This window comes from Ursus americanus, chromosome 5 (assembly GCF_024610735.1).
Source record: "Ursus americanus isolate L20-20 chromosome 5, mUrsAme1.1.p, whole genome shotgun sequence".
Lineage (NCBI taxonomy): Eukaryota > Metazoa > Chordata > Mammalia > Carnivora > Ursidae > Ursus > Ursus americanus.
The window spans coordinates 82,436,764-82,453,769 of record NC_142131.1 but is presented as its reverse complement, the minus strand read 5'-3'; the positions used below and the strand labels follow the sequence as shown (position 1 = coordinate 82,453,769).

Sequence of the window (17,006 nt, the reverse complement as noted above, 5' to 3'; positions counted from 1 at the left end):
CAAGTTGTGGTTTGTGAAATACTTTTCCTGCATCTATTGAAAGGATCATATGGTTCTTTTCCTTTCTCTTACTGATGTGATCTATCACATTGATTGATTCGCAAATACTGAACCACCCTCCCAACTCAGGAATAAACCCACTTTATTATGGTGAACAATTTTTTTCAATGTATAGTTGTATTTTGTTTGCTAGTATTTCAATGAGAATTTGTGCATCTATGTACATAAGGGATGTTAACCTGCAGTTATATTTTAATGGAGTCTTTATCTGATTTTGTATCAGGGTAATGCTGGCTTTATAAAATGAGTTTGGAAGTTTTCCTTCTTTTCCTATTTTTTGGAATAGCTTTGGAAGAATAGGTATTAACTCTTCTTTATAATTTTAATTGAATTCACCTGTGAAGCCATCTGGTCCTGGACTGTTTTTTGTTGGAAGATGCTTGATTACTTATTCAATTTCTTTGCTTATCATTCTGTTCAAATTTTCTATTTCATCCTGTTTCAATTTGGTAGCTCATATGTTTCTAGGAATTTATCCATTTCTTCCATGTTGTCCAATTTGTTGGCATATCATTTTTCATTATATTCTATTATAATTATTTGCATTTCTATGTTGTTGGTTGTTATTTCTCCTCTTTCATTTGCAATTTTATTTATTTGAGTCCCTTTACTTTTTTGTAATTAATTAATTTATGTAGGAGAGAAAGAGAAAGATCACATGAGGGTGGGGGCAGAAGAAGAGGGAGAGAGAATATTAAGCAGGATCACACTTACCATGGAGCCTGACACATGGCTCAATCTCACAACCCTGATATCATGGCCTGAGCCAAAATAAAGAGTTAGACACTTAACCAACTGAACAACCCAGGCACCCCCTTTATCTTTTTTTCTTGCTAAGTATGGCACATTTTATCTAGCTGTGCTCTTGTCTGTTTCGTGATATAAGACTTAATGTCACGCCTTCTGGAAAGGAGTCTCCACAAAACCCCTGAGTTGGGAGAAGCCGTTTAAGCTGGATTTTTGGCTAGTCTTTTGGGGAGGTGTCTGTCATGCTGGGCCTAAAGCAAACTTGAGTGGGAAGGACGGATCCATAGGACCATGGGGGACAGGTATAAGCAAGTTAGATAGGGAGTGTTGGTGCTGGGCTCATTCCCACTGGTGGCTCTGTGTCCATGCTGAGTGGTGGGGGAGGGAAATGACACATGTCATTTACTTTGTTCCTGGATGGGTCTTACCAGGAATGCTGCCTCTCTGGGCCAGCTCCTATACAAGGAAATACCCTCCCAAGTGTATGCCCTAAGCAGTCATCAGGTTGCCGTTTGCATGCTGTACATGGGTTATTTACCTATCTTCTCTCCAAGAGAAACAGAATTCCTTCTGGGTTCTATCTGATACACAGCCACTGACTTTCAAAACTCCAGGCTTTAAGCCCTGCTAGTTGCAAGAACTGAGGAGATTCAGCTCCTCTCACTTTCCAAGTCAAGTGGTGTGGGGATTCTTTTCCCCATGGGGTCCCCTGTGTCCCCTGTGTCTGTCTCTTGCCCTTCTCCACAGCCATAGGTCACTCTGATGACAGTGGCCATGTTCCATTTTTCTCCCAAACATGTTTCTGCACTTCCTACCTTCTTCAATGTGGTCTCCTGTCTACCTTTGATTGTGGAGTTTGTTCTGCCAAAGTCTTCGGACTCAATTTAGGATGGGGGTATTTAGGATGATTTGATAGTTATCAAGTTGTATTTGTGGAAGGAGGTGAGCCTAGGGTCCTCCTACTACATCACAATCTTCCCAAACCACAGTCTTTGATTTAAAGTCTATTTTACATCCTATAAATATTGCTACCCCAGCTTTGTTTCACTTCCATTTTCATAAAGTATCTTTTTTTCCATTTCTTTACTTTCAGTTTGTATGTGTCCTTAGGTCTGAAGTTAGTCTGTTGTATGAAGCATGTGGATGAATCTTGCTTGTGACTTGATGGCTTTCTTACTATGCTTGTATTTTTATCTCTATCTTGTGTGCATGTTATGTGTTTTTGACTTGCAGTTATTAGGAGGACCATATATAACATCTGTTTATAAAGCAGTTTGTGTTGATCACCAAAGTTTGAACACATTCTTTAAACACTACATTTTTACTCCTTTATTTACATTGAATATAAGTGGCATATATTACAACTCCTTATTGCATGTATCCTTTGAGTAATAACTGAAGATATAATTGAGTTTTTTCTTTTAGTCTTCCCTCTCACTTTATATGTGATTAACCATTAGGTATTTAGTATATGTTTGTTTTTCCTTTTACCAGTACAATATTTTTCCTTTTATAATTTTGTTAATTTTAGTTATGGCCCTTTCTGCTTAAAAAGGTCCCTTTAACATTTCTTGTGATGCCAATTTAGTGATGATAAACTTTAACTTTTGTTTGTCTGGGGAAACGCTATCTATTATTTATTTCTTAATGATAGTTTTTCTGGGGAGAGTATTCTTGGTTGTAAGTTTTTATTGCTGTTGTTGTTTATCATTTGTTTGTTTGTTTGTTTTTCTTTTCTGCATATTGGACACATCATGTCCTACTTTCTGGCCTGCAAAGTTACTTCTGCTGAGAAATCAGGTGATAGCATTATGGAGTTCCTCTTTTATATAACTAGTTGGTTTTTTTCTTGCTGCTTTTAAGATTTGCTCTACTTTTATTTTTTGACATTTTAATTATGTGTAGGTGTGGAACTCCTTCCGTTCATCTTGTTTCAGTATTTTTGCGCTTCCTGGACTTAGATGTCTGTTTCTTTCTCCAAGTTAGAGATGTTTTCAGGTATTGTTATTTCTTTAATTTTTTTTAAATAATGCTTTTTTATTATGTTATGTTAGTCACCATACAGTACATCCCTAGTTTTTGATGTAAAGTTCCATGATTCATTACCTGCATACAACACTGAGTGCACCATGCAATATGTGCCCTCCTTACTACCCAACACCAGCCTATTCCATTCCCCCACTCCCCTCCCCTCTGAAGCCCTCAGTTTGTTTCCCAGAGACCATAGCCTCTCATGGTTCATTCCCTCTTCTGTTTACTCCGCCTCTTTCTTCTTCCCTTTCTTCTCCTACTGATCTTCCTACTTCTTATGTTCCATAAATGAGTGAAACCATATGATAATTGTCTTTCTCTGCTTGACTTATTTCGCTTAGCATTATCTCCTCCAGTCCCATCCATGTTGCAGCAAATGTTGAGAAATCATTCTTTTTGATAGCTGAGTAATATTCCATGGTATATATGGACCACATCTTCTTAATCCAGTCATCCGTTGAAGGGCATCTCGGCTCCTTCCACAATTTAGCTATTGTGGACAATGCTGCTATGAACATTGGGGTGCATATGGCCCTTCTCTTCACTACATCTGTATCTTGGGGGTAAATACCCTGTAGTGCAATGGCTGGATCATAGGGTAGCTCAATTTTTAACTTTTTAAGGGACCTCCACACTGTTTTCCAAAGTGGCTGTACCACCTTGCATTCCCACCAACAATGTAAGAGGGATCCCCTTTCTCCACATCCTTGCCAACATTTGTTGTTTCCTGCCTTGTCAATTAATTTTTTCTCTTTCTTCCTGTCTTCACTTTCTGGGACCCCTATAATACGAATGTTAGTATGGTTGATGTTTTCCCTGCATTCTTTTAACTTTTTTATTTTTTATATTTTTTTAACTTTTTCTCTTCAGTTTGCATGATTTCCACTACTCTGTCATTCATATTACTGATCTGTTCTGCATGATCTAATTTGCTCTTGATTTCCTCTAATGTATTTTTTATTTTAGTTATTGTATTATTAAGCTCTGATTGGTTCTTTTTTATCCCTTTGTTGAAGATCTCACTGAGTTCATCTACATTTCTCTGGAATCTGGTTAGTATCTTTGAGACCATTACTTTCAGCTCTTTATCCAATAGATTGCTTATCTCTATTTCATTTAGTTCTTTTTATGAGGTTTCACCTTTTTCTTTTCCATTTGGATCCTATCTCCTGTCTCCTCATTTTGTCTGGCTTTCGGTTTGTTTATATTTATTAGGTAGGTCATCTTATTATCTTAGTTTTGAAATTGTGGCCTCGTGTAATAGGCATCCCATTGAGTTCCATAGCACTATCCCAGTGGGCACCAAAAGCAGGCATTCCAAAGGTATCTTCTTGATGAACTGTGTGTACCTTTCTGTTGTGGATGGACCATGCCTACTTTGGGTGCACAGGTGGAAGGGTGGGCTCCCATTGCAGCTGGCTGCACTGACTGACTGTGTCTACTGTGGGTGCACCCATTAGCAGGGTTGGCCCCTGGCATGGCTTGCTGAGAGGCCTAGCTGCATGTTTTGTAGGGTTGTTGGTAAGTGAGGTTAGTGCCAGTGCAGCTGGCTGAGAAGCCTGGCAGCAACAGTTGCAAGTGTGTGGGTGGGTGGGTCTGGCTCCACTCCTATGGCAGGATTTGCTTTGGAGGATTGCCTTTCCAAGCTGAAGCTGCGTACTTTGTGTGGTCAGTTGAGGCTTGCTTTGGATCAGTGCCTACTTGGTGGGACGATTGAGTGGGATGAGTCCACAAGGGAGTGCTGAGGCAGGCAAGTGGTGCTAGCAAGGTAAATGGAGTGTTAAAACTGGCTTCTGCCAGTGTCAAGCCGAGATGTAGGAGGGCAAGAAAAATGACATCTGCCAACATTTCCATCCCCAGAGAGATTTGTTACAGATCTCTGCTCCTCTGGCAGATGCCCTAAAATTAGTCAAAAAATCTCCTTGCATAACCAAACTGCTGTGTCTGTGCTGGGCTTCTGAGTGACAGATATAGTGTGATTGGCCCTGTAGAGAGGAGTCAGTTTCCTATAGCCCACCATCTCTCCTGGAGTTAAACCTTGCTGATTTTCAAAGCTACACAAGTTAAGCTCCACCACTTTTCAAAGCCATATTTTGTGGAGCTTCTCTTCCTGTGTACCTCAAGATCTCCAAGCTCCTCAGGAAGGACTTCTCTGCATTGCAATTTTTGCTGCAGTCAAAAAATTTCCTCTAGTAGGGTGACTATAAGTAGATTGACTATAGGATTTAACTATTTGCTTTTCCCACTCAGATAACACATTACTGCAATGGCATTTGCCTAATGTCTGATGTCATCTCATGTATTTCGTGCAGTTTATTTATTGTTCATAGTGCAAGGTTAAGGTCATTATTCATTATTCCAACATTGTCATAAGTGGAAGACAGGCTTTTACATTTGGTAAAAAAAATAATAATTTTTTTATTAAATTTTAGATGTCATCTTTATTGGAATGGGAGTAGTTTTTAGGAACAAAAACTGGTACATTAGTTTTTAAAAAAGTGCTGAATGGAAAGTGTTCCTGGGGAAGGAAGAAGTAAAGGATTCTTCCTGGTTTAAGGATGGGTAATGTGCCTTACACTTCCAATAGATAGACACCTAAGCTTAAATAGTTTTGCACTGGTGACTCTAATGATGAAAATATCTCCAGTATTAATTTTAATATGAGAAGGATTTACTTTGCTCTTCTGGATAATGAAGAGAGTTGAGTTTTATCATTTAAGATGAAAACCTTCTTTTGTTTGTATCCCAGCTTTGCTGCATCATAATTTACAACCTTGAGTAAATTACTAAACTTCTTTTAGATTCCTTTATTTATAGAACAAAATAGGCAGATATTAGCAACTATTTCATAACATGATTGTGAGGACAACTTACATTTGTTCATACATAGCTTTTTGAAAATTCCCTCATACATAAAATAAAGCCAATGAATGTTACTTCTTTTTAATGCTAGTCTAAACAGAGCTAGTAGCTTTCTTTATTTCAAATCATTTTTATTAAGTGTAAACTTCTGTGCTAAACTTTTTCTCTATTCATAAATGTGTATGTATCATCAATATATATTGATAGATATATTGATAGATACTATCAATAGATCTATTTATAGATATTATCAATAGATATATTGATAGATACATATATAGATAGATCAATATATAGATAGATACATACTATATATATATATATATATATATATATATATATATATATATAAAATCAAGGGTTGCCAGATTGGTGCTTTGTACCTTATAATATCTAAGCTAAAAATAACCTCTCTCTCTCTCTCTCTCTTTTTTATTTGCTTCCGTGTGAATCAGATGGTGAATCAGAGCACAATAGCACAATTTATTCTGAAGGGTTTCTCAGACATCCCCATTGTGAATGCTGTATGCACAGGTATTTTCCTGATTATCTACACCTTTGGGATTCTGGGGAATATCTCTGTCATCACAGTGATTATCAAAGATGGTCACCTTCATACACCCATGTATTTCTTCCTAAAGAATTTGTCCTTCCTGGATGTATGCTATGTATCAGTCACCATGCCTAAGGCCATTGTCAATACCATCTTGGGTTCAGAGGAGATTTCCTTCCTAGAGTGTGTTGTCCAGCTCTATTTATTTTTCACCCTGGCAGGCACTGAGTGCTTCTTGCTTACAGCCATGGCCTATGACCGTTGTATGGCCATCTACAGGCCCCTTCTTTATGAAATCACAATGAACAGAAAACTCTGCTGGGAGCTGGTTTCCACTTCCTGGATTTGTGGGGCTTTCTATGCAATCTTCCATGCTATCAATACCTTCTCTCTCCCTTTCTGTGGTCCTAATGTTATAGATCACTTTTTCTGTGATATTCCTCCTGTCATGAGGCTCTCCTGTGTTGACTATCATGCAAATGAAGAATGGAGTTTTATCTACAGCAGCTGCATTATCTTGGGAGCTTTTGTTCTTACAATAAGCTCTTACATATGCATCATTTCCACCATTATCAAGATTCAGCATGTGCAGGGCCGCTGGAAAGCCTTCTCCACTTGTTCTTGTCATCTGACTACTATTCTCCTATTTTATGGAACTGGAAGTTCCATGTATCTGAGACCCACCTCTGAATATTCTCCTATCCAAGGGCGCCTGGCTGCTGTGTTTTATTCCGTCATCACACCCACCTTGAATCCTGTCATCTATTGTCTGAGGAACAAAGAAATGAAAGTATCTCTCAAGAAAGTGTTCCATCAAGTACAGAGAAAAAAATGAAAAGAGCTTATCTTAAAGTACATTCCCCCACAGTGTGTAAATCAATAGATTTGAAAAGAAAAAAAATACATGATAGATTTGGATTATACATATTTGTTAAATGTACCTGGACTTTTTAAGATATTTTAACATACACTTAGACTTAACTATCAAGTAAATTAATCTTTGTATTACCACATACACTCTATTTCACTGTAGGAAGATCTACTGTGGTTTTAAAACTGCCATGTAATGAAATTTCAAATGATTTAATAAATGATTTACCAGAATGAAAAAAAAAATTAAGTTTAATATCTTCATTTTTCAATTGAGCATAGACAAAGATCCAGTTATTTGATTCCTTTTCTTCTCAGTATTTGTAAATCAAGGCACTAAAGGGGTCAAATTGGTCATTTTATTTATTTAAATAATACTTAATATATAAAAATATTCTTTATAATGATAGAAGTCTACATTTGTGATATAACCACATTCATACATTGGATAAACAATCATTGGGGAGTCATTTAACACATTTCTGTTGATAATTGATAGACAAATGAGTTTCCTATTGCTTCTGTAACAAATCAGCACAAGCATAATGATTTAAAACAACACACATCCCTTCAACAGATGACTGGATTAAGAAGTTGTGGTCCATATATACAATGGAATATTACTCAGCTATCAGAAAGAACGAATTCTCAACATTTGCTGCAACATGGACGGCACTGGAGGAGATAATGCTAAGTGAAATAAGTCAAGCAGAGAAAGACAACTATCATGATTTCTCTCATCTATAGAACATAAGAACTAGGATGATCGGTAGGGGAAGAAAGGGATAAAGAAAGGGGGGTAATCAGAAGGGGGAATGAAACATGAGAGACTGTGGACTATGAGAAACAAGTAATATTCCATTGTAGATATGGACCACATCTTCTTAATCCAGTCATCTGTTGAAGGGAATCTTGGCTCCTTCCATGATTTAGCTATTGTGGACAATGCTGCTATGAACATTGGGGTGTACATGGCCCTTCTCTTCACTACGTCTGTATCTTTGGGGTAAATACCCATTAGTGCAATTGCTGGATCATAGGGTAGCTCAATTTTTAACTTTTTAAGGGACCTCCACACTGTTTACCCTAGATTTTAAACCAAAGACTGTAACAGGAAATGAAGAGCACTATAGCATAATAAAGAGGTCCACCAACCGTGAGATCTAACAGTTATAAATTTTTATGCCCCCACCTTGGGAGCAGCCAAATATATAACACAATTAATAATAAACATAAAGGAACTCATTTATCATAATACAATAATAATAGGGTACTTTAACACCCTGCTTACATTAATGGACAGATCATCAATGGCTTTGAATGCCACCCTGCACCAGCTGGGCTTAACAGATATATTCAGAACATTTCATCACAAAACAACAGAGTAAAATTGTTTTCTGGAGCACATGGGACATTCCCCAGAAGAGATACATACTAGGTCACAAATCAGGCCTTCACAAGTACAAAACAATGAGATCATGCTATGCGTATTTTCTGACCACAATGGGATGAAACTGGAAGTCAACCACCAGGAAAAAAAATGGAAAGACCACAAATACATAGAGGCCAAATACCATGCTACTAAATAAAGAATGGGTCAACCAGGAAATCAAAGAAGAAAAAAATACATGGAAAAAAATGAAAATGAAAACAGAATGGTCCAAAACCTTTAGGATGTAGCAAAAGCAGTCCTAAGAGAGATGTAGAGAGCAATGTCAATACTACATCAAGAAGGAAGAAAATTTTCAAATAAATATCCTAATGTTACATCTAAAGGAGCTATAAAAAGAAAAACAAATATAGCCTAAACCAGCAGAAGAAGGGAAATAATAAATATTAGAGCAGAAATAAATGATACAGAATCTAAGAAAACAGAAGAGATCAATGAAACAAGGAGCTGGTTCTTTGAAAAAAAATAATAAAATTGATAAACCTGTAGCCATACTTATTAAAAAGCAAAGATAAAGGAAATAAACTCAGAAATTAGAGAGGAAGAAAACCAACCAACACCATAGAAATACAATTAGAAAATAATTTTATGAAAAAAAAATACCTGCTAACAAATTGGACAACCTGGAAGAAACAGATAAATTCCTAGAAATAATAAAGTACCAAAACTGAAACAGGAAGAATATGAAACTTGAACACACTGATAACCAACAACAAAACTGCATCAATAATCAAAAATCTCCCAACAAATAAAAGTCCAGAGCCAGATGACTTCCTTGGTTAATTCTACTGAACATTTAAAGATGATTTAATACCTCTTGATCTCAAACTATTGGGGAAAAAAAAGTGTAAATCAAAGGAAACTGCCAATTCATACTATGATGCCAGTATTCACCTGATACCAAAAACAGATAAAGCCTCCATGAAAAATTAAGACACAGGCCGATGTCCCTGATGAACATGGATGCAAAAATTCTGAAAAAAATACTAGAAAATCAAGTCCTAAAGAATCATTCACTACGATCAAGTTGGATTTATTCCTGAGCTGGAACTGTGGTTCAGTATTCACAAATAAAACAATGTAATATACCATGATGTAATATACCGCATTGTAATATACCACATTTCATTAGTAAAAGACAGGATAGGAACCATATGATCCTCTAAATAGATGCAGAGGAAGCATTTGATAAAGGACAACATCCATTTATGATAAAAACTGTCAACAAAGTAAGGTGAGAGTGAACATAACTCAACATAATAAGGACATTATATGAAAAACCAACAGCCAAAATCATCATCAATCAGGAAAAAGAATTATTTTCCTCTTTAGTCAGGAACAAGACAGGGATGTCCACTCTCACCATTGTTATTTAACATAATACTGGAAGTCTTAGGCACAGCAACTGGACAACAAAATGAAATAAAAGACATTCAAACAGCAAGGAAGAAGTCAATCTTTTACTATTTGCAGATGACATGATGCTCTATATAGGAAACTGAAGAGATGCCACAAAAAATTTGCTAGAACTGATAAAACAATGTACAGACATCTGTGGCATATCTATACACAAATATTGAAGCTCCAGAAATAGAAATCATGGAATCAATTCCATTTATAATCGCACTAAAACCCATAAGATACCAAGTGATATTCTTAACAAAAGAGGTAAAAGATGTGCTCTGAAGACTATAAAACACTGATTAAAGAATTTGAAGGTGACAAAGAAATGGAAAAACATTCAATTTTCACTGATTAGAAGGATAAATATAGTTACAATGTCTATACTACACAAAGTAATCTGCACATATAATGCAATCCCTATCAAAATACCACCAGGAGTTTTCACAGAACTAGAACAAACAATCCTAAAATTGGTATGTAACCACAAAAAAAAAAAAAAACCCAAATACATGAAGTAATCTTGAAAAAGCAAAGCAAAGCTGGAGTCATTACAATTCCAGATTTCAAGTTACATTACAAAGCTGTAGTGATCAAGACAGTATGGCACTGGCACAAAAACAGACACATAGGTCAATGGAAGAGAATATAAAGCCCATAAATTAACCCCCAAATATATGGGCAATTAATTTTCAAAAAAGCAGGAAAGAATATCCAATGGATAAAAAGACATTTTCTCCAACAAAAAGTGTTGGGAAAACTGGACAGCAACATGGAAAAGAATGAAATTGGACAATTTTATTACACCACACCCAAAAATAAGTTCAAAATAGATGAAAGACCTAAATGCAAGTCAGAAAACGGTCCAATTCATAGAGTAGAACACAGCCAGGTGCTAAGTGAAATAAGTCAAGCAGAGAAGGACAATTATCATATGATTTCTCTCATCTATGGAACATAAGAACTAGGAAGATAGGTAGGGGAAGAAAGGGATAAAGAAAAGGGGGGTAATCAGAAGGGGGAATGAAACATGAGAGACTATGGACTCTGAGAAACAAACTGAGTGCTTCAGAGGGGAGGGAGGTGGGGGAATGGGATGGACTGGTGATGGGTAGTGAGGAGGGCACATATTGCATGGTGCACTGGGTGTTATACGCAACTAATGAAGCATCGAGCTTTACATCGGAAACCAGGGATGTACTGTATGGTGACTAACATAATATAATAAAAAAAACGTTTAAAAAAAGAGAACACAGCCAGTAACCTCTTTCACATTAGTCATTGCAACTTCTAATTATATATGTCTCTTGAGGCAAGGGAAACAAAAATAAAAATAAGCTATGAGAACTTCACCAAAGAAAAAAATCTTCTGTGAAGAAGGAAACAATGAACAAAACCAAAAGACAACCTACAGAAAGGGAGAAGATATTTACAAATGACATATTTGGTAAAGGGTTTGTATGCAAAATATATAAAGAACTTACAAAACTCAACACCCCAAAATAGGATTCCAGTTAACAATGGTCAGAAGACACAAATATACATTTTTCCAAAGAACTCACACAAATGGCCAATGTGCACATGAAAAGATGCTCAACAACAGTCATCATCAGGAAAATACAGATAAAAACTACAATGAGATATCACCTCACACCTATCAGAGTGGCTAAAATCAACAATAAAGTAAAAAAACAGGTTTTGCAATGATGTAGATTAAGGGGAATACTCTTACACTGTTGGTGGGAATGCAAAATGGTGGAGCCACTGTGGAAAGCAGTACAGAAGCTCTTAAAAAGTTAAAAATATTATTACCCTATGATCCAGCAATTGAACTTCTCGGTATTTACCCAGAAGACATAAAAGTACTGATTGGGAGGAATACCTGCACCCCACATTTAGAGCAGCATTATTAACCAAATGACCATCAACTAATGAATGGCTATTGAAGATGTAGTTTATATATATGTATATACACACACAATGGAATATTACTTAGCAGCAAAAATATTACTGTTGTGAACCTCCTTGTAGTCATAGTATTTGGAACCCCCAGATTTGCAAACTGGATTTGTGTTTTCTTTCCTAGTTTAGGGAAATGTTTAGCTATCATTAATTCAAATAATATTTATGTACCCTTCTCTCTCTCATTTCTTCTTTTGGTATCCCTAAAATGTGGATATTTCTTCAATTCATGTCATGCAAGAGATACTTTAACATGTTTTCTTTGTTTTTCCAACTTTTTATTTAAATTCCAGCTAGCTAATATATATTTCAATATTAGTTTCAGGTATAGAATTTAGTGGTTCATCATTTACATATAACACCTGGTGGTCGACACAACAAATGCCCTCATTAATACTCATCACCTATTTAACCCATACCCCTACCCACCTCCCCTCTGATAACCATCACTTTGTTCTCTATAGTTAAGAGTTTATGGACTCCAGGAAACAAACTGAGGGCTTCAGAGGGGAAGGGGGTGGGAGGATGCGCTAGCCCAGTGATGGGTATTAAGGAGGGCAGGTATTGCATGGAGCACTGGGTGTTATACACAAACAATGAATCATGGAACACTACATCAAAAACTAATGATGTACTGTATGGTGAACAACATATCATAATAAAAAATAATTACTAAAAAAAAGTTTGTTTCTTGGTTTTCCTCTCTCTCTCTTTTCCTCTTTGTTCATTTGTTTTGTTTCTTAAATTCCACATATGGATGAAATAGTATGATTTTATCTTTCTCTGAGTGACTTATTTCTTTAGCATAATAGTCTCTAGCCCCATCCATGTTTTTCAAATGGCAAGATCCCATTATTTTTTATGGCTGAGTAGTATTCCATTGCATATATACATTGATATGTATGTATACATACATATATACATATACATGTAATGTATATATGATTTCTTCCTTATCCATTCATCAGTCAGTGGACACTTGGACTGTTTCCATAGTTTGGCTAGAGCAGATAATGCTCCTATCAACATGGTGTGCATGTATTTCTCTGAATTAGTATTTTTGTATTCTTTGTGTAAATACCTAGTAGTGCAATTTCTGTACCAACAGTACAGGAGGGTTCCTTTTTCTCCACATGCTTGCCTGCACCCATTGTTTCTCATGTTTTGATTTTAGCCATTCTGACAGGTGTGAGGTGATATCTCATTTTAGTTTTGATTTGTATTTCCCTGATAATCACTGATGTTGAGCATGTTTTCATGGCTCTCTTGGCCATCTGTACATCTTCTATGGGGAAATACCTATTCATATCTTCTGCGCATTTTTCCTGTCCATTTTTAATTGGGTTGTTTTTGTTGTTGTTGGTGGTGGTGGTGGTGGTGGTGGTGGTGGTGTGTGTGTGTGTGTGTGTGTGTGTGTGTGTTGAGTTTTACGAGTTCATTATACATTTTGGACCCTAACCCTTTATCAGACTGTCATATGCAAATACCTTCTCACATTCCATAGGTTGCCTTTTAGTTTTGTTCATTGTTCCCTTTGCTGTGCAGAAGCTTTTTACTTTGACGAAGTCCCAATCATTTATTTTTTGCTTTTGCTTCCCTTGCCTCAAGACATATATGTTTTTATGTGTCTGTTCACCATCTGTATGTTTTCCTTGGAAAAAATGTCTGTTCAGGGCTTTTGCCCATTTTAAAAATAAGGCTGTTTGTGTTTTTGGTATTGAGATATATATATTTAATATTAACCCTTTATTGGATATATCATTTGATAATATATTCTCCCATTTAAAATATTTTTGTTTTTGTTTGTTGATGGTTCTCTTCTTTGTGCAAAAGCTTTTTCTTTTGTTGTAGTCCAATAGTTTATTTTTGCTTTTGTTTTCCTTGCATTAGAAGACACAACTAGAAAAAATATTCTTATGACTGATGACAAATAAATTGTTCCTATGTTCTCCTCTATGAATTTTATAGGTTTCATTTCTCACATTAGGCCATTGATCTATTTTGAATTTATCTCTGTGGATGGTATAAGGAAGTGGCCCAGTTTTAGTATTTTTAATGTAGGTGTCTAGTTATCCCAATAACATTTATTAAAGAGACTCTCTTTCTCCCTTTGTATATCCTTTCTTCTTTTACTGTAGATTAATTGACTGTATCAACTGTGGAGTTATTTCTGGGATGTTTATTTTGTTCCACTGATCTGTGTCTATTTTTAAGCCAGTAACATACTGTTTTCATTACTACAGCTACATACTACATTTTGAAAACTTAAGGAGGGCACGTGTGGTGATGAGCACTGGGTGTTATATGCAACTAATGAATCATTGAACACTACATCAGAAACTAATGATGTACTGTATGCTGGCTAATTGAACATAATAATTTAAAAAAATGAAAAAATACAAAAAAAAATCTTGAGTTGTGATACTACCAGCTTCATTCTTCAATTCCAATATTGCTTTAGTGTCTTTTGTGGCTCCATGATAATTTTTTTTATCATTTATTCTAGTTCTGTGAAAAACATCGCTGGTGTATTAGGGATAACATTGAATCTGTAGATTGCTTTCGATAGTATGGAAATTTTAACAAAATCTGTTATTCCAATACATGAGATTGGTGTACCCTTCCAATTTCTTTGCAGTTCCTTTCATCAATGTCTTATATAAATATATAGTTTCTTTTTTTCCTTTGAGCATTTTAAATATACTATGCCTTTTTCTCCTAGCCTGCAAAGAATCTACTAAAAAACAAAAAACAAAAAACAAAAACAAAAACAAAACCAAAAAACAAAACAAAACAAAAAACAACTGACAGCGTTATGGAGTTCCCCTTGTATATAATTGTTTTCTTTTGTTGCTCTTAAAATTTTCATTTTATCATTTATTTTTGTCCTATTAATTATGTATATTGGTATAGACCTCCTTTGGTTCATCTTGTTAGAAGCTCACTGTACTTTCTGTACCTTGGTGTTGGTTTCCTTCTAATTAGGGAAATTTTAGCTATTATTTCTTCAAATAAGTTTTCTGCCCCCATCTCTTTCTCTTTTTCTTATGGGATCCCTATAATGCAAATGCTATTTGCTTAATGATATCACAGAATTATCTTAACCTATTCTATATTATTATTATTATTACTATTATTATTTACTTTGCTGTTAAGTTTGGTTTCTTTCCATTATTCTGGTTTCACATTACTGATCTGGTCTGCACTCTCTAATCTGCTGTTGATGTCCTCTAGTGTATTTTTTATTTCAGTTGTTATATATATATATATATATATATATATATATATATATATATATATACTATCTCTGTGTTGAAGTTCTCACTGAGTTCATCTACTCTTTTCTCAAGACCAGTGAGCATATTTATATCCATTACATTAAGTTATTTATCAGGCATATGGCTTATCTCCACTTCATTTATCTTTTTACTGTATTTTGTTCTTGTTCCTTCATTTGGGACATATTTCTCTGTGTCCTCATTTTGATTCTTTGTGATTATTTCTATGTATTAAGTAGGTCAGCTACATCTCCTGGTTTTGAAAGTAGAAGCATGTGTAGAAGCTGTCCTGTGCTGCCTTATAGTGAATTCCACTGGTCACTAGAACCAGGCACCCCAGGGGTCTCCCTTGTGAGGATAACATGCACTCTCTTGTTTTGGCTGAGCTGCAATTGCCTTCAGCGTAGCTAGATGCAATAACCAACTTTGCCTCCTGTGGGTGAAGTGTGCATTGTTCAGTCCCTGAATTGTTGAGAGGCGTGTATGAGGCCGCTGTGAGCTTGCTGGTGGGGAGGACTGGCAGTCAGCCTAGCAGCCTGCAGTTAGTCTCTCTGCTACATTTGTGAGTGCACCAAATGATAGGTCTTCCCCCCTGCACAACCTGCTAAGAAGCCAAGTTGCTGGAACTGCAGGCATGCTGGTGTGTGTGGTTACCACCACCTGCCCTGCCCAGGGCAGGAGTCATTTTAGAAGGATGCATGCCAATGTGAGACGTTGAGATGATGCAGGTCTGCAGAAGGAATGCAAGTACAGGGTCCACAGTGGTAGCAATGTTGAAGAGAGTGTTCTTGCTGGCTCCCTTAAGACTCGTGATCATGTGAGGGGAAAAAATATAGAACCTGCTAGCACTTTTGTTCCTGGAGAAATCTAAAGGTCCCTGCCCTTCCACCACATATTATTAGTCAATGAATCTTCACCATACTCCACACAACTTTCAAACTGCTGCTTCTGTACTGTGTCTTCAGATGAATAATTTAGTAGGCTGGCTCAAAAAGGTGTGAAGTTGTTTTGCTGTTACCCACCAGCTCTTCAAGAGTTTAGCTAGCTATTTTGAATCCCCTAAAGTTAAGCTCCACTGGTTTTCAAAGTCAGATGTAATGGGGACTCTTCTTCCCAGTGCAGGTCTCCAGTACGAAGGGCACCTGGTGTGGAATCTGATCCTCTCAAATCCTTATACTTGTGATGTCTCTTTCATTTTTTTTCTGATTTCACTGAGTTTCCCAACCATGCTTTGCATCCTTTTCTTTTTGATGTGGTCTTCTCTCTGTGATTAACTATGGAATGTTTTTCTGCCATTTGGCTCCAGGTTGTTTTCAGAGTTAGTTGCATAGATGTAGCTGATACCTCACTGTGTCCATGATGGGAGGTAAGGTCAGGATCCTCCTACTCCAGTGTCTTCTTGTCTTTCTGTAATCTTGCTCCTTCTAATACCAAACAGATTCAAGAATGCTGAGTTCAATTTGAGACCCAGACATTGATTCTTATTTTATTTACAAGAAAATTTTGTAATCTCAGACTTCAGACTAAATTTATTTTTTTAAATGCAGAAGAATTTTATTAACTTTTTTCCTAACTTAATAATGCCCAAATGATATTTATAAGTAAAATAAAGAAACCTGCATTTGAATACTAAAAAATCACATATGAAAAGTTCTATTTACATAAAACCACAATCACCTCAGTTTCCTGAAACCAACAACACCATGTTAGTATTTCAAAGTGGTATTTCAACTGTATCTTTGTTCATGCTATAAATATGTCCTTTTCATAATTGTGGAATACTTTTCATCCA

At 36.1% G+C, this 17,006-nt stretch overlaps 1 protein-coding gene across 1 annotated transcript; it reads left to right on the top strand.

Annotated features, from left to right (window-relative positions):
* The first annotated feature begins 6,155 nt into the window (after positions 1-6,155).
* LOC123780166 (olfactory receptor 5AP2-like) lies at positions 6,156-11,766 on the top strand. Its single transcript, XM_045778953.2, has 2 exons — positions 6,156-7,060; positions 11,736-11,766. Exons 1-2 carry the CDS (start codon positions 6,156-6,158, stop codon positions 11,764-11,766), a joined length of 936 nt encoding a protein of 311 aa, XP_045634909.2.
* The last annotated feature ends 5,240 nt before the right edge of the window (positions 11,767-17,006 follow it).